The sequence below is a fragment of the Phaseolus vulgaris genome, chromosome 10 (assembly GCF_051622355.1).
Source record: "Phaseolus vulgaris cultivar YP4 chromosome 10, ASM5162235v1, whole genome shotgun sequence".
NCBI lineage: Eukaryota > Viridiplantae > Streptophyta > Magnoliopsida > Fabales > Fabaceae > Phaseolus > Phaseolus vulgaris.
The window spans coordinates 29,387,207-29,405,066 of NC_143507.1; the positions used below are offsets into that span (position 1 = coordinate 29,387,207).

Consider the following 17,860-nt stretch of genomic DNA (forward strand, 5'->3'; position numbering starts at 1 on the left):
TCTTGACAAATTATATTCAGAAGAAGATAATCTTGAATTTTCACAACACTAACAACACCATCATATGTATTGGGGTTACTCCACTATCAAAGATCAATTTTTCTCCTTCACAAAGTGCATGGATCTGAAAAAATTCCCTCCATCCACAACCAAATTTAACAGAAGCTTTTAGAGGTGGCCTTATCGGAATTTTGCAATTTACTTCACTATTATGTCAATGAAGGACAACATACTTTAACCAGTTTTCCTGAATGTAATTGGCAAAAGCAAAATGAAGATCCTAAAAGCAAATAAACACATGTATAAATACAGTAATGAAGTAATGTGAAGTAAGAAAAGAAGTCGATTCTTCCTTAAACAAAGTAAACTTAAAAGAGTTATTTCCAACATAATCAAAATAAGGGACATAATAAGTAGCCATTCCATTACCAGTTGCTACACATACTGAAATATATATGGAAAAAAGGTATAAAAAAGTTTAAAAAAAAGTTGAACAACAAAAAAAAGATATCTGATGGAAGAGTCCCAAGCACAAGCCCACATGCAAGCCCACCAAAGGGTAGATTTGGGCCAACCATAGAGTTATGGCCAAGAGGATCCAAGAAGACGTTCTTTTACATGTTCAAACGCCATAAACTCTAGTGTAGAGTAGACTTTAATTTCTTGTCAAAATTAGCATAGGAACTTTATTTGTAATTTTCTTAGAATTAATTTTGACACCTAAAACACCAACCTAGGTAAACTTAGAGTTTCTAAAAAAACCTCTAAATTTACCAAGGCCGGTCTAGAAAGCCCATGGAGGGGGTGAGCATAAAAACTAGACACACCCCTCCCATGTGCTCATTTGTGCACCCATGTGCTTCACATTTACATTTCATTTGGCTAGCATTAGGGTTGCATTATGGTCCTCCTTAGCCTATAAAAGGAGGAGCCTACACCTTGTATTTTCAAGTTTATTGTGAGTAAAGTTATGCTGCCATTTTGTGCCAAGCTTTGCTTCTCCCTAGAACTCTAGGCTCTAAACTTCACATCCTTCACCTTTCCTTGGGCTGGCCGAACCTCCCTATGTTCATACCTATCATGCACCTTCAAGATCAACATCCCTCTTAGGAGGATCTTGCACACACACCTACATAGCTTCCGCACCATTTTCTTACATGATTCAAGAAGACCTTCATGAAATTTGCCATCATTTGGTATCATGAGCTTGGGTTCTTCAAGATGAGTTGCTTTTGGTCTTTTCATTTCTAGTTCTTCTTTATTTCATGTTGTTCATCTTATTTCCATAATTGTCTTGCTTTTTTTTGCATTTTAATTTGTTTTGGTGTGCTATTTGGAAGATCCAACCGAAGCACTTTTGTTCAATTGATCTTGAACAATTTCTTGTGCAATTTGCGATAGGATTCCATACACCTTTGAGTTGTTGTTTTCGTTTAGGCTTTTGAGTCTTTATTGCACTTTTAATTTGGTTCATATTATGCTTTTGAGTCTTTAATTTCTGAATCCATATATGTTTTGTCAAGTCATGTTCATCCACAATGTCAACAATTCTTAGTAGTCCTTTATTTGGCTTGATTGTTTCTTGATTTTGGGTATCTTTAATTGCTTTGAATCTGCTGTTCTTTGATCTTTTGGTGCCTTTTTAATTTTAGTTTGAGTTCATATTGTGTTTAGATCCTACACAATTCTATTTCACAAATTCCATTGTGTTTAAATTTTGGTATCTTTCTGTTTTTGTTTCCAGTTTTCAGAATCCCCTGTTTCAAATTTTCTGTGCTGACTGTTTTGTTCCAGAAAAATATTTTCACTCATAGGAAAATTTTGATTCTCTGGAATATGCAAGTTTGAAGTGTTATAGAAAGGACAAAAAAAGAATTAGTTCAAAAGAATCAACAGAAAAAAAATGATAAATCTTTTAAAATCAGTGTGCAAATCTGAGGCGCTACAGCTGGCGTAACTGAACACCAAAATTGCAAAATTTATTAAAAAATATTGGTGCATGCGTTTTGAGTGATTCCAAAGCCAGAATTTAGCTAAGATCTTGAATATCTTGAATATCAAATTTCAGAATCATATCTTAAAAACACAGCTCAGCATAAATTGGGAAAAAACACGTTTCTGGCCCACAACATTTTCCAGTGGTGCTGTTTTTTTTATTTGGTCATCTAATTCTAGTGCTATTCTTAGGATTCTTTTGTGTGCCTACATTTATTTTGGTACCTTTTATTTGCTTGCTTAATATTTCTTGGACCTCTTTCTAGTTGTCATAATCTAACTCCTTTTGGTGGTACTGTTTTATTCAATTAAATTGTTTCTTGCTTTTGTTCTTTGACCTCTAATTTGGTGCTGGAAATTATTCTCCTTTGGTGCTTAATTGAATTGAAACTTGACTTGGGTAAGGTCTATTCTTTTGATAGGTGCTGGAATAGGAGAATTAAGACCTTCATTCCAAGGGGAAACAAAGCCAAGGCCGAATCAAGCTTTCTTGAAAAACACTACAAACACTTGGAGGACCAACAAGCAAAGACAACAAGGAAGTGCATTTAGCAAAAAGAGGATCAACAAAGGGAGTTTATCTTAATTTCCTTACAACTTAATTTGTGTTAATTACCTCTTAATTACGTTTTAGACGGTGAGTGTGTCTTCAAGGGCTCCAAGTGTCCAAGAAGCCTCACCTAGGGCCGACTAGTATAGAATTCTTAATTAGCAATTGTTAATTGTTTGTAATTGCCTTTTCTTTTGCTTAGTTAGTGACGCTTTTGCATGGTTATTTTGTTAAGTTTGTGTTAAACCGACTAGCTTTGTTGATTAGTAGCTTGCATTGTTTTCTTTCATTGAAAATTTGATTTCTCAACTTAATTGTGTTCTAAGTGGTTTACTAAGAGAAAGTTTTGTGTGAAGACATTGAGGGATAGTTTTTGGCTAAGGCAAAGGCTTGGTATTTATGTAGTCCTTTGTGACTCACCTCCCTTACCTGGAAAACTACCTTCTATGACTTTCCTAAGTTTTCTCAAGGTAAAATACTTGTATACACAAAGCTTTAGCCATGTCTTCTTCTTCTCATTCTACAAAGTCTATTGGAAGTGAATTAAAATCTTTAAAAACTCTTTTGAAAGAAGTTTCACAAACTGTGCAATCAATTGCTTATAGACAATTGGAGAGTGAGACTAAAATTAATGTTTTGACTAAAGCAAAGAATGAGAAGTCTCAATTTTCAAAAAAATTACATTCTCATGCATCTAGCTCTAAACATCATGATTATCTTGGGGAAGAAAGTCTTAGGAAAAATGAATATCATCAACAATTCCCTAGGAGAGCTAGGAAAGAGAGACAAGAAAACCTAACCAAGCATATCTCTCACACTCAAGCTAGAGAAATTCCATGTTTAGAATACCTTGGCAATGATCAATTAGCATCTCAATGTTTCAATGAAAGATCTATGATCTTAAGGGACAAAGATGAAAATAGTAGCCAAGAAAAAGAAGCTAGTGAGAGTGAAGAAAATGTAAAAATAGAAAAGCAAGAGAAAACCCTTGGGAAACAAAAGGCGTGGGAGAAGAGTGTTCCTTCCCACAAGGTCATTCAACAAGAAGGAAAAGTTGAAAATACATTTGAAAATATACCTCTTGTTGAACAACCTAGCCTTACCTTTTGTAAAGGAACACTTGCAAGCCTAGAAAAAAAAGAAGAATCCTTAAAAAAGGCTTGCATAGATAAAAATATAGTAGATTATTTTACATACATGCCAAGATATCACCAAGTGAAGGTCAAGTCATCTATAGGCATCTACAAAGACAATTTTTTATGTGAAGTAGTGCCTAAAGAAACTTGTCATGTCTTATTGAGACAACCTTTGCAAAGAATTGAAATTTCCATGAACAAAGGTTGTATCAACGAGACTACCTTCACACATAAAAGAGAAATTCTTCATGAAGGAGAACTCATGGGTCAAATTAGAGTTGATAAAACTCTAGAGCTTTTAAAAGGAAAATTATTGTCACCCATGAGAAAAGATGTTCAAAGACATTACCCTAGATACATTCCGTGTTTTAAAAATACATCTAAGGCGATGTCTCATGAACTCTATACTCCTTCACCTTTTGCAAATGATCCTTGGGAAGACATAAGCCTAAATTTCATATTAGATCTTCCTAGGACAACAAAAGGTTTTGATTCCATTTTCATGGACATGGATAAACTCTTCCTTAAAGAAGTGACAAGTCTTCATGATTTCTCTTCAAACTTAGTGTTGGATAGAGCTCCAAAATTTGAAAACCATCATTTGAGGATTCTCTTGTAAAAACTTGCAACTAAGTTGTCCTTTTCAAATTCTTATCATCCTCAAAAGAATGGTCAAAATAAAATTGAAAACATAGCTCTTGTTACTATGCCTAGAGAAATCATGAAAGACAACCACAATTCTTGGGATGAGTATCCTTTTTCTATTGAGCATGCATACAATAGAGTAGTCCACAAGACTACTAATATTTCTACATTTGAAGTTGTATGTGAACATAGTCCTCTTTCTCTTTTTGCATTGTTACCACTTCCTAAAGGAATTATGCCTAAGGAACAAGTAACCACTATTGAAAATTTTACAAAGCATGAGAGGATTAGAGAACACATGCAACCATCAAAAGAGAAATATTGTAAAAAGTTGCCAAAAACAAAAGAAAAACAAAAATGGCAACTTCATAAAATTGATTTGTATATAACTGCTTCAACTAACTCATTTGCTTTATTTGATAATTCCCCTAGGTGGACGTTTGATCCGGGAGGGCAAGCATAGTTGAAGAAGCAAGAGGCTGCTATCCGAGATTAAATCTCTAGATCTGAGGATAGATCTTCTCAAGGAGAAGGGGATGATGGACACCATCCAGCCACATCCATTCCCCTAGCCATGAAGAAGAAGAAGCAATGGATTTGAGGACAAATCCTTTTCAAGAGGGAGGGGATGATGGAAGAGGCCCAAGCACAAGCCCACATGCAAGCCCACCAAAGGGTAGATTTGGGCCAACCATAGAGTTATGGCCAAGAGGATCCAAGAAGACGTTCTTTTACATGTTCAAATGCCATAAACTCTAGTGTAGAGTAGACTTTAATTTCTTGTCAAAATTAGCATAGGAACTTTATTTGTAATTTTCTTAGAATTAATTTTGGCACCTAAAACACCAACCTAGGTAAACTTAGAGTTTCTAAAAAAACCTCTAAATTTACCAAGGCCGGTCTAGAAAGCCCATGGAGGGGGTGAGCATAAAAACTAGACACACCCCTCCCCATGTGCTCATTTGTGCACCCATGTGCCATGTGCACCCATGTGCTTCACATTTACATTTCATTTGACTAGCATTAGGGTTGCATTATGGTCCTCTTTAGCCTATAAAAAGAGGAGCCTACACCTTGTATTTTCACGTTTATTGTGAGTAAAGTTATGCTGCCATTTTGTGCCAAGCTTTGCTTCTCCCTAGAACTCTAGGCTCTAAACTTCACATCCTTCACCTCTCCTTGGGCTGGCCGAACCTCCCAATATTCATACACCTCGTGCACCTTCAAGATCAACACCACTCTTAGGAGGATCTTGCACACACTCATACATAGCTTCTGCACCATATCTTACATGATTCAAGAAGACCTTCATGAAATTTTCCATCAATATCTTTGAGAGGAAGTTCAAACCCTAAGTAGCCAAAAAAAAAAGCATGAGGATAGAGGAAGGAAAATATTTCACCTTGGTGCTTGAACATACAATGGATATGAAAGAAAATCCATTCCACTACCGGTTGTTGCACATACTGAAATATAGATGGAAAAAAAGTGTAAAAGAGTTTAAAAAGAAAGTTTAACAACAAAAAGTAGATATCTTTGAGAGGAAGTCTAAACCCTAAGTAGCCAAAAAAACTCCCTTAACGATTAAATCAACAAAAAAATCAATAATGAAAACAACCATGGGGACAGAGGAAGGAAAAGATTTCACCTTGGTGCTTGAACATACGATGGATATGAAGGAAAATTCATTCCACTACCGGTTGCTGCAAAAACTGAAATATAGATGGAAAAAAGGTGTAAAAAGGTTTAAAAAGAAAGTTTAACAACAAAAAGGAGATATCTTTGAGAGGAAGTCCAAACTCTAAGTAGCCAAAAAAAAAATCTCCATTAACGATTAAATCAGCAAAAAAATGAACAATGAAAACAACCATGAAGACAAAAGAAGGAAAAGATTTCACCTTGGTGCTTGAACATACGATGGATATGAATGAAAATCCATTTCACTACCGGTTGTTGCACAAACTGAAATATAGATGGGAAAAAGGTGTAAAATAGTTTAAAAAGAAAGTTTAACAACAAAAAGGAGATATCGTTGAGAGGAAGTCCAAACCCTAATTAAGTAGCCAAAAAAAAATCTCCATTAACAATTAAATCAACAAAAAAATCATCAATGAAAACAACCATGAGGACAGAGGAAGGAAAATAGTTCACCTTGGTACTTGAACATACGATGGATATGAAGGAAAATTCATTCCACTACAGATTGCTGCACAAACTAAAGAAAAAGGCGAAATGTGAGAAAAAACATAGAGCATACCCAGAGAAGAAGAAATCCAAGAAAGGGTGAAATGTGTCTAGAGAAAGGCGTAAATGAGAGGAAAGAGGGAGATGTGGGTGATAATAAAATGAGAATTTTGTGAAACGTGTAAGTTCTACGGCGTGCTACTTGTAAGTTCTACAGCGTGCCACTTGTCACTCCCAGAATGAGTTTCAGATTGCTATTTTTAGTTAAAATTTCAAATTTTTTCTTGTTGAAATTTTTTTTAGAACTTACCATGAAAGTGCCTTCTATTTATATTATAGATTGATACTATGATATACATTGAAAGTTTTAGCCTTTCTGAGTTTTCAATACTTTATTTAGAACATAAATCTAAATTGAATTTTACTCTGTTAAAATTTATTAGAACAATGATATACATAACTTTTGGAGCAAATTGCTTTCTTAACCTTAAGAAAAACTAAAAAACATGTAACACATTTAATGGTAGTTGAGAAGTTGATATTAAATGCTAAGTTGGACAATCGCCGTAGTCTGTGTCGGTAGAGGAAATATATAGTTGCAGTGCTTATGCATCTCAGATATGATATAAGTTACTACCAAAGAATAGCTTCTCTTTCACTCTTAATCTTTGATTATAATGGCTGAAATAAGTTCCTTTGCATCCCAAATTCAGTCTTCTGAACCTATTTTCTCCAATGCTAATTTCTCAGAGCTTGCAGTGATAGAACATCTTCATCATGCTGATCTTTACTCAGCCTGTGATGATGAAATACCCACTATTGATTACTCTCTTCTCTTCTCTGATAGCCCTAATTAGCAACTGCATGCCCTTCAATGCCTCCGTCATGCTTGCCTAGAATATGGCTTCTTCTATGTAAACTGTCTTTGCTCTTTCTTTTCTCTAATTTTTTTTTATAATAAATAATTTTAATATCTAATTAACTATATATCAAGTATTTATCAATTTTAGAATTTAAATAACTTGTAACTAACTTTAATAGTTAATTAATTTTAACAAAAAATCTTCCTCCCAAAAACCTTGTTATACACTCACTCATTACAACAACTTGGTCCATCAAAAATCCGTGCAACTCCATACCAAGTAAAGCAAGCTGCATATTACAACATATATATATATATATATATATATATATATATAGTTTCTCATTGTTTGATATGTATGCAGTTGGTAAACCATAGCATCCCAGATGGAGTATTTGACAATATATTAAATGGAGTTTCTGATTTCTTTGATCAAACAACATTGAATGAGAGAAGGATCTACAGCAAAAGAAGTCCATCGGATAGAATCAGATGGGAACTAAACTCCTCCACTGGGGAAAACAGGGAATATCTGAAGGTTGTTGCGCATCCTCAATCTCATTTTCCTTCCAACCCATCTGGTTTCAGGTACATAATAACTACACAAAACTTATTTCTCTATCTCCCTTTATGTTCTAAGGTGTTTCATATTTTTTTTATTATCAAATAATTAAATAAAATTAAGAGGGATATTTAAGATATCTCCACCCTTATCCATAATTCGATACCTTCAAAAAGAGTTTCTGATGTACAAAACGAGCCAGGAAGAATAAAAAATAACCGTTTGCTGCTTAAAGGCATACAAAACTACACCCGCAAACATCCTGCCATTAGAATCTGGTAGAGAACCTCACCTTACTGTTTCTGAATTGGCCAACACCTCAACACCCCAACACTCCAAAAGTATTTAAATTCAATATTTCTAAATAACTAAAGCTAAAGCTGTAGCAGAATACACATGTATCTCTTCAGCAGGATTCTTCATGTACCTGTGACTTTGGGCCTCAACCATATACTGTTCTTACTTAACTTCATAGTCTACCTTTCTCCACCAAACCTTGCACCCACTCAAAACACACCCTATCAGTCTTACTGCACCATTTTAGCCTTTCTAAAATCTAGTTATCTCATTTATTCTTTTATTACACTTTTATAACCTTTCTGTACCGCCCTGGCAGTCGAAAGTGATGACGTGGCACCTTGCTACGGTATAGGCGTGTTGACGAGACGCCAGGTTGGCAGAAGGGAAGGAAGTCGGGGGGCTCGTGAAGTCGCCAGTTATTAAGTTGGCGTGCTCCGATCTCCAGCACACCAGAACCGGCGGTCGCCGGGTTAAAGATGAAGTCGCCAAATGTAAACTCAGGCGACCAAGTGATTAGAGATCGCCGGAGCAAGCACATCGCCGAAGATGAAGGTGGTGCAGATTATGAAGGCGGCCGGCGAGACCACAGGGAAGGTGTGTACGAAGGCACCCTAGCTCGCCAATCCAGTAGAGATCGCACTCCAGGACAGCTATGCACTGAGTAGTATCATGCATAAAGTAACTTAGCCAAAGGAGAGTCAGAAGCAGCGCCCAAGTCAAGGAGGCTCCAGATGATGGCACGTGTACGACTGGATGCGAGCCACGTGTCCAGGTGTGTAACTGCCAGGAGAGAGAAAGTGCCCAGGTATATAAGGGTTTCCCAACGAACTTCTGAGGTACGCACGTTCAGATTGTCTTCTTTACGCTTGCGAGTTCTTGAGTATACTGTGAGAGAGAACTGGTTCACGGTTCCTTGAGAGTTCTTGAGTGTTACTCTTGAAGTATTTGGTGGTTTAGTCACTGACTTGGGCGTTGGAGTGCGATCGGCCGCAGCGGCGCCGCTCTGTTCTTTTGCAGGTTCTTGAGGTGGATCGTGACGAAGGACGGAGGTTGATGCGGTGCACACGTCGATCCAAGTTTGACGAGGCAAGCTCCAACGTTTTGGTCAACAGGCAGGATCATCAGGCGCCCACCGTGGGGCCGTGTAAAACCTGTTCCCATCCGCAGCGTGAGTTCTTGGAGGTTTTTGCAGTTTTTTGTGTGGTTGTGTGCTGGTGCAACCATTGTTCGCTGTTCATCTATGTTTTGTTCGGTGTTTTCGCGTTTTTCACCGTTCATTTGGGGTTTTGTTCGGTGAGGTGAAGTTTTCTGCTAATTGCGTGAGTTTCGTTCGGTGAGATTTGAGTTCTTTGGCTTGTTTGGTTTTTCGTGGAAGAAACGTTGGTTTCTGTGGAGGCTCGCTGTGTTCTTGAGGTTTCTTTCGCAGTTTCGCGAAGTTCTGACCGATTGATCGCTGAATTAATCGTCGCAGAAGGAAGTGTTGTTCGTTGCGCCCTGTGATTCGTCAAGTTTCATGAGAAAAATGAGAAGCAACCGTTCAAGTCCAGTTGCACCTGTTGCTGCTGAAGGCGCCGGCGCCATGACCATGGCGCAGATGGTGGAGATTATGCGTTCGTTGCAGGCGAATGTGGAAGCCTCGCGCATAGAACAGGCGAGAATGCATGAGGACCTGGTCGCCTCTCGGGCCAGGAATGATGAGCTTAGCAAAGTGACTGAAGAGCTGCGTCAAGCTCTTCAGGAGCAGCGAGGGTGTCCTATTGCTGAAGAGGTCGTGCCGTCAACGCCGCCTCGTGTTTTTCCTATGCCTTTCGCTCAGGCGATTACTGACACGCCTATTCCTGCGAGTGTGGTACCTGTTAAGGCTGTTTTCACCGGCGTGGAGGATCCTGAGGCTCATCTCACCACGTTCCATACGCAGATGATGATGTCAGGAGGATCAGACGCCGTGTACTGCAAGATGTTCGTGAGCACACTCCAGGGAACGGCGCTGGAATGGTTTGTGAGCCTGCCTACAGGTCACATAACCAACTTCCAACAGTTCTCGAAGATTTTCGTCGAGCAGTACATCGTGAATAAGGCACTGCCCAGGGTGTCTTACGATTTGTTTGATATAAGGCAATATCAGGGAGAGTCCCTCAGGGACTACTTGAATCGCTTTGGGGCGCAGATGGTCAGATCGCCGGCAAAAGATGAAGAAATGCTGGTCTATGCATTTAAGAAGAGCGTGTTGCCGGGGCCATTCTGCGAGGCATTGATCAGGGCTCACCCCGCCACGTTTGCTGAGGTTAGGCGCCTTGCGGTGGCCCACATCGCCGACGAGAATGAAGTCGCCAAGAAGAGAGGAAGCGTGGCTCCCGCTAGGCCATGCGCCCAAACCAGGATCCAGCCACAAAGGGTGCTGGAGACAGCGGCGGCCAGAAGGGATCAGAGGACTCGCCATCCTTATAATCCAAGGAAGAACAAGGGCAGGGGCCAAGGACGCCCGCAACCAGCACGCCGGGAATACAATCGCATGCCTAAGCACAAGTTTGTCATGGGATTGGCGGACCTGATCGCCATTCCCAACATATCAGCTAGGTTGAAAGCGCCCGAGAAGGTAGGCGACAAGGTGCTGGGACCAAAGCCAGACGGCTGGTGTGAGTTTCACCAGGGCTTTGGCCACACCGTGGATTCATGATTGGCTTTAGGATACCAGCTCGACGATCTGGTCAAGAGCGGGTTCCTAAATGACTATTTGCTGGATAGAAGGACGGGGGGCGCGTCGAGCTCCCAGCCAGTAGGTGCTGAGGCTCAGCAGCACGAGATGCCTACACACGGGGAAATCCACACCATTGCAGGGGGTTTCTCAGGGGGTGGATGCACCGCATCACAGAGGAAGAGGTATGCGAGGTTTGTGATGACGGTGGATATGTTTGAAGACCACTCGCCGGATGTCGACATTACGTTCACCAAGCAAGATCTTCGGGACGTTGTGCCTCATGACAACGATCCCATAGTCATCTCGTTGATCACAGCGGGAAGAAAGGTCCACAGGGTTCTGGTGGACCAAGGAAGCTCGGCAGACGTGATGTTCTGGCCGACTTTCACGCAGTTGGAACTACCCCTTGACTAGCTGAGGCCCTATGGAGGGTGTTTGTATGGTTTTGCTGGCGACCAGGTGGAGGTCAGGGGGTACATAGAGTTGAGGACTACGTTTACAGATGAGGCGGGTTCGAGAACAGAGAAAATCAAATACCTTGTCGTAAATGCTCCTTCAGCATACAACATCCTGCTGGGCAGACCCACGCTCAACAGGATAGGCGCTATACCGTCGACCCAGCACATGAAGGTGAAGTTGCCATCTATGGAGGGGGTGGTGATCACCATCAAATCCGACCAGAAAGAAGCGAAGAAGTGCTATGAGAATAGCCTAAAAAACAAAAGGTCTGTGAGTTACGTGACAACCACCCCGCCTCCTGGTGTGAAGCCCAGATCGACGGCGATAGAAGAGACCGCCGGAAGAGACGTGGAGATGGGGGAGGGGAACGCCGGTCTGGAGGAAGAAGAGGCGAGGAATCGCCCTGAGGAAGCGAGAGAGCTGGGAATCGCCAGGGCGGTGATCGCCAGAGAGACCAGGCCAAAACCTGTCGAGCAGTGGCTCGAGAGAGAGATCGGAGGAAAGATCTTCAAGCTGGGAAGATCTCTGGAGGTCGAGCTCCAGGAACAGATCGCCAAGGTGATAGAGCGGCATCTGGATGCGTTTGCATGGTCCGCTTCGGACATGCCCGGGATCGATCCCGACTTCTTGTGCCATCGTTTGGCGATGGACAACTTGGTGAGACCAGTGCGGCAAAGGAGAAGAAAGTTCAACGAGGAGAGGAGGCAGGCGATTAGAGACGAAACACAGAAACTCCTCACTGCAGGCCACATCAGGGAAGTCCAGTACCCTGAGTGGCTGGCCAATGTCGTGCTAGTGAAGAAGAGCAACGGGAAATGGCGCATGTGCGTCGATTTCACTGATCTAAATAAGGCTTGTCCAAAGGACTCATATCCTTTACCAAGCATAGATGCCCTGGTAGATAGTGCTGCAGGGTGCAAGTTGTTGAGTTTCCTGGATGCCTTCTCGGGGTATAACCAGATCAAGATGCATCCCATGGATGAAGAGAAGACTGCCTTCATGACCGAGAGATCGTGCTACTGCTACAAGGTGATGCCGTTCGGGCTGAAGAATGCGGGGGCCACGTACCAGAGGTTGATGGATCGAGTACTTGCACCGATGCTGGGAAGGAAAGTGCAAGCGTACGTGGATGACATGGTCGTGACCTCGCCAGAGAAAAGCAAGCACGTTGCGGACTTGGAGGAGTTGTTCACGACGATCGCCAAGTTCAGGTTGAAGCTGAATCCAGAGAAATGCATCTTTGGCGTGGAGGCTGGAAAGTTCCTGGGATTTCTCCTAACTGAAAGAGGAATAGAGGCCAACCCGGATAAGTGTGCCGCCATCTTGGCGATGAGGAGCCCGGCCACGGTGAAGGAAGTACAACAGCTCACAGGTCGGATGGCCGCCCTATCTCGCTTCGTGTCAGCTAGCGGAGAGAAGGGCCACCCATATTTCCAGTGTTTAAGGCGAAATAACAAGTTTGCCTGGACGAAGGAGTGTGAGGAAGCCTTCGTCAAGCTGAAGGAGTATTTGGCGAGCCCGCCGGTTTTGTGCAAACCGCTGGTGGGAACCCCTCTCAGGTTGTATTTTGCTGTAACTGAGAGGGCGGTGAGTGCGGTGCTCGCCTAGGATCAAAATCAGGCTCAAAAGCCTATTTATTTTGTTAGTAAGGTGCTGCAGGGCCCCGAAACGAGATATCAGGCCCTGGAGAAGGCTGCGCTGGCTGTGGTATTTTCGGCGAGGAGGTTGCGCCACTACTTCCATAGCTTCACGATACTGGTAATGACCGACCTGCCCATCCAGAAGGTCTTGAAGAAGCCCGACGTTGCGGGAAGGATGGTGAAGTGGGCAGTGGAGCTGTCGGAGTTTGATATTAAGTATGAGCCCCGTGGCCCGATCAAGGGGCAGATCTTCGCAGACTTTGTGGTCGAGCTCTCATCTGAGGCAACACGAGTTGAAGGGGACGACTTTCGTTGGGTGCTTTTGGTGGATGGATCGTCGAACCAGCAGGGTAGCGGCGCTGGAGTCATCTTGGAGGGACCCAACGGCGTGCTGATCCAACAATCTTTGAGGTTTGCCTTCAAAGCCAGCAACAATCAAGCAGAATATGAGGCGCTGATCGGCGGGATCTTGCTGGCTAAAGAGATGGGAGCAAGGGTCCTGATGGCTAAGAGTGACTCGCTGCTAGTCACGGGGCAAGTAACAGGCGAGTTCCAGGCTAAGGATCCACAAATGGCGGCTTACCTGGAGTATGTACAGGAATTGAAGAGTTCCTTTGCCTCTTTTGAAGTGGTGCATGTGCCCAGAGAGCAGAATGCCCGAGCTGACTTGCTGGCTAAGCTCGCCAGTTCAGGCAAGGGGGGTAGGCAGAGGACGGTGATTCAAGAAACTCTGAAGACGCCGAGAGCATTTGTAGCAGATCACCTGGTTCTTCAGATAAGCAAGTCGACGGAGAAAGCCGCGAGGAGTCACAGATCCCTGACTCAAGAGACCTTGAGATCGCCAAGAATAAGAGCATATCGGGGAGAGAGGGTGAACATGACGCAGGTCTGCGCTACCCATGAGCCAGACACCTGGATAACACAGTACAAGCGGTGCCTGGCAGATGGCCTTCTCCCGCTGGATCCGACAGAGGCTAGGAAGATAAAGAAGAATTCTAGCAAGTTCACATTGATTGATGGCGAGTTGTACAGGTTTGGGTTCACTCACCCACTCCTGGAGTGCGTGCACGGAGAAAAATGTACGAGAATTATGGAAGAACTCCATGAAGGGATATGTGGAAGCCACGTCGGGGGTCGAGCTCTGGCCGCAAGGACTCTCCGTGCAGGGTACTACTGGCCAATGATGAGAGAAGATTGCAAGAGATATGCGCAGTGCTGCAAGCAATGCCAGCAGCACGCCGATTGGCACAAGGCGCCTCCTGAGGAGTTGAAGTCGATTTACAGTCCTTGGCCGTTTCATACATGGGGAATCGACATCCTGGGACCTTTCCCGCTGGCGATAAGGCAGATGAAGTACTTGGTGGTGGCGATTGAGTATTTCACCAAGTGGATCGAAGCAGAACCAGTGGCCCAGATCACCGCACACAAGATCGAAGGCTTCGTGTGGAAGAACATTGTGTGCCGGTTTGGTGTGCCCAAGCGCCTGGTGTCGGACAATGGGACTCAGTTTGCAAGTCACCTGTTGAAGAAGCTGTGCGAAGGGGTGGGAATTCAGCAAGTGTTTGCATCCGTCGAGCACCCTTAGACGAATGGCCAAGTAGAGTCAGCCAATCGGGTGTTGCTAAGAGGTTTGAAGAGAAGGCTAGAGAAAGCCAAAGGAAGCTGGGCTGAGGAGGTACCCCGTATAGTCTGGGCGTACCACACCACCGAGCAGTCAGGAACCCATGAGACCCCGTTCAGCTTGGTCTATGGGTGTGACGCAATGATCCCAGTGGAGATCCAGGAGAGCTCGCCGAGATTCCAGAACTTCGTAGAGGAAGACTCGAATGAGGAGAGAAGGTTGAACCTGGATCTACTGGATGAGGTCAGGGAAGAGGCGAGATTAAAAGCTGAGGCGGTGAAGAGAAGGATTGAACGAAGATATAACTCGAAGGTGATGCCGAGACAGTTCAGAGAAGGCGACCTGGTGATGAGGAAAGCCCACCAGTACGAGATGGAGAATAAGCTGTCGCCTAAGTGGACGGGACCGTTCAGAATAACCGAGGCGCTCGGGAACGGCGCCTACCGCTTAGAGACATTGGAAGGAGGGGCGATTCCTCGCACTTGGAACGCCACGCACCTCAAGTTGTATTACAGTTAAGAACTTTGTAAGTAAAGACAAACACGAAGTTATATTACAATGACTCTGTTAAAACAGTTTGAAGGGAGCACTCTTTTTTCCCTAAGGAGGGTTTTTAATGAGGCCACCCAATAAAGAAGAGTTTTCGAAGCTTAAAGTTGTTTTAGATTGCATGCTTGCTGTTTTCCAAAGTTTTGAAGAAAGACCTTGTCACTTATATGTGATTTAAGGCAAGATAAAGATATATTGCATGCTTTCTAAAAAGTTTTTAAGTCCTCATCGTCTTTCGGCGATCGGAGGCACCAGTTAAAGTTAAAGTCCTCATCGTCTTTCGGCGATCGGAGGCACCAGTTAAAAGACCTCAACGCCCTCGCTCGTCCTGAGGCGAGATAAAGACCTCCTCGCCGTCGAGCGAGTGCAGGCGAGGAAGAGTAAAAAGTCCTCAGTGTTTCTGGGGGGGAGAAGATGTAATCCCTGGGGCAATGTAGAGGCACCAGTAAAAAGTCCTCAGTGTTTCTGGGGGGGAGAAGATGTAACCCCTGGGGCAATGTAGAGGCACCAGCGAAAAGTCCTCAGTGTTTCTGGGGGAGAGGAGATGTAACCCCTGGGGCAATGCAGAGGCACGAGTTAAAGACCTTCTCGCCGATGAGCGAGTTCAGGCGAGTTAAAGACCTTCTCGCCGATGAGCGAGTTCAGGCGAGTTAAAGACCTTCTCGCCGATGAGCGAGTTCAAGCGAGTTAAAGACCTTCTCGCCGATGAGCGAGTTCAGGCGAGTTAAAGACCTTCTCGCCTATGAGCGAGTTCAGGCGAGTTAAAGACCTTCTCGCCGATGAGGGAGTTCAGGCAAGATAAAATCCTTCTCGTCTCGAACGAGTTCAGGTATGGTGTAAAGGGTGGAAGAAGTTTTGAGGGTGGCTAAGGTAGGTTTAAAGAGAATGCCTAGCCACCCGGTCTCTTGTTCTGATGATCAGGGAGGTAGAGAAGGATCCGAAAGGCGCCTCTACCCCCAGATGAAGGAACAATGGCCAAGTTATGAAGCCAGGAAGAAGCTGATATCGCCAAGAGTCTTTGGCGACCAGGAGAAATTCAAGCAATGGCAAGAAAGTCAAAGACCCGTTTTGATGAAGCAGATCGGGTGAACGGTGTCTTAAGCCATTAATTGAGGTGAAGTTCGTTATTTGAAGAGCGGTTTTACGCTGAGATTCATTGCCTTGAGATTACAAGTTGTTAGAGTGATTGTTATTCGAAAGTCAGTGGTTCGAAGCAGTTAAGTATATGATCGCGCTTGCGAAATCGCTAAGTTAATTTCTTGAAGAAAATTGTGCAAGAAGAGATAAAGCAGACAAAGGAGTTGCAAGAGGAAATACAAAGACCTTGTCATAAAGTGAATATCAGTTCAAAGCACACGTACAGAAAAATAGAAAGTTTATTACAATCATATGTAAGGAGAAAGCATAAAGGTAATGGATGGAGGGAAGCCAATCAATCTTCAGAGGGAACAACCTTCCCATCCACCACCTCGTTGTTGAGGGACACCATGGTAAGATCTAAATCGGGATACAGGCAGGCGAACTGTTCCCGGGCGGCCTCGAATCCAGCAGCAAGAATCTGGGCAGAGCTTAGCTCAAGTTCTTCGATTTGTTTCTTTAGCCCCTCATTCTGCTGCTTCAGCTCTTCAGCTTGCTTCTTAAGTTCTTCAACTGCTTCCTGAGCTTGAAGAAGGTCTTCAGTAACCTTCTTGGATTCTGCCTGCACCTGGGCCAGCTCAGCGGCGATCTTCCCGTTTTCTTTGTTGGCTTCGGCAAGCTTGGCCATGGTGTCGTCTCTCTCCTTTTCCACCTTCCCCAGGAAGACCTCCCGATCGGTTGACCTTTGTTCGAGCTTCTTCACCTTGGCGATGTCAGTTTTAATCTTGCTCTCCAGCTCAATTTTCTCTTGAGCCAAGAGCTGCACCTTATGGCGTAGATCGGTGGCCTCCTTGCGCGCCACCCGGAGCTCGGTGCTCATGGCATCTTCTACTCGGGAGTGCTCGATCTCGGCGAGTGTCAGATTGTAGGATAACCTCTCCGCCTCAATCCTTATGGAGTTATTCTCAGCTCGGAGTGTGAAGAGGTCATCCTGGAGCTTCTTGGTAGAACTCTCCACAGCTTTAGAGATGATGGAGGGGAAATCCTCCGCCATCATCTTCAGTTTTGCTGAAAAGGGCTCCCATACCCTTTTGACCTCAAGAGAGAGGTTTGCTGGTGGAGGCACCGGGGGGGCTTGTTGCTGGTTTTCGCCGCCACCCTCTTGAGTTGGTTGCTCAGTGAGTGCTTCTTGGCGTGGTGGCGACGTCGGGGATTCGGTGATGAGGATTGGGGAGTTGTGAGCACCCTCATCCCCGACTGGAGCAGCCCCTGCGGTTGAAGCATTTGAAGGAGGATCCCCTCCCGCTGATACATAAGGCGTGGAGGCGCTCGGGGGGTTCTCCAAGAAGTTGGCTTCGGCGGCCTCAATCACAGGAGGCGCAGACGCCAATGGAATCGCTTGGACTGGCGAGGCAGGAGCTGGTGGAGGAAGCAATGTTGGAGGCAGAGCGGGTGTGGATGGCAGTGTTGATGTTGGAAGAGGGGGTGGAGCAGATGGTGAAGAAGGCGCCACCCTCTTCCTCTTGGTGACAAGACCATCTTCCGTCGCCTCATCATCTTCTTCTTCTTCCTCATGGGGCTT

General features: G+C 43.9%; 1 protein-coding gene across 2 annotated transcripts in view; it reads left to right on the forward strand.

The window, feature by feature from the left end:
• LOC137818895 (2-oxoglutarate-dependent dioxygenase 19) overlaps nt 1–17,860 on the forward strand; it is a 32,098-nt gene that overhangs the window by 2,611 nt on the left and 11,627 nt on the right. Inside the window, exons 2-3 of one of the 2 annotated variants that reach the window (XM_068622542.2) lie at nt 7,737–7,960; nt 8,885–8,895. In XM_068622542.2, coding sequence (XP_068478643.2) covers nt 7,737–7,960; nt 8,885–8,895 — 235 coding nt within the window. Of the gene's footprint in view, nt 1–7,365; nt 7,425–7,736; nt 7,971–8,884; nt 8,896–17,860 lie in introns of those variants that run through there. The other variant, XR_011082169.2, reaches the window with a different exon arrangement.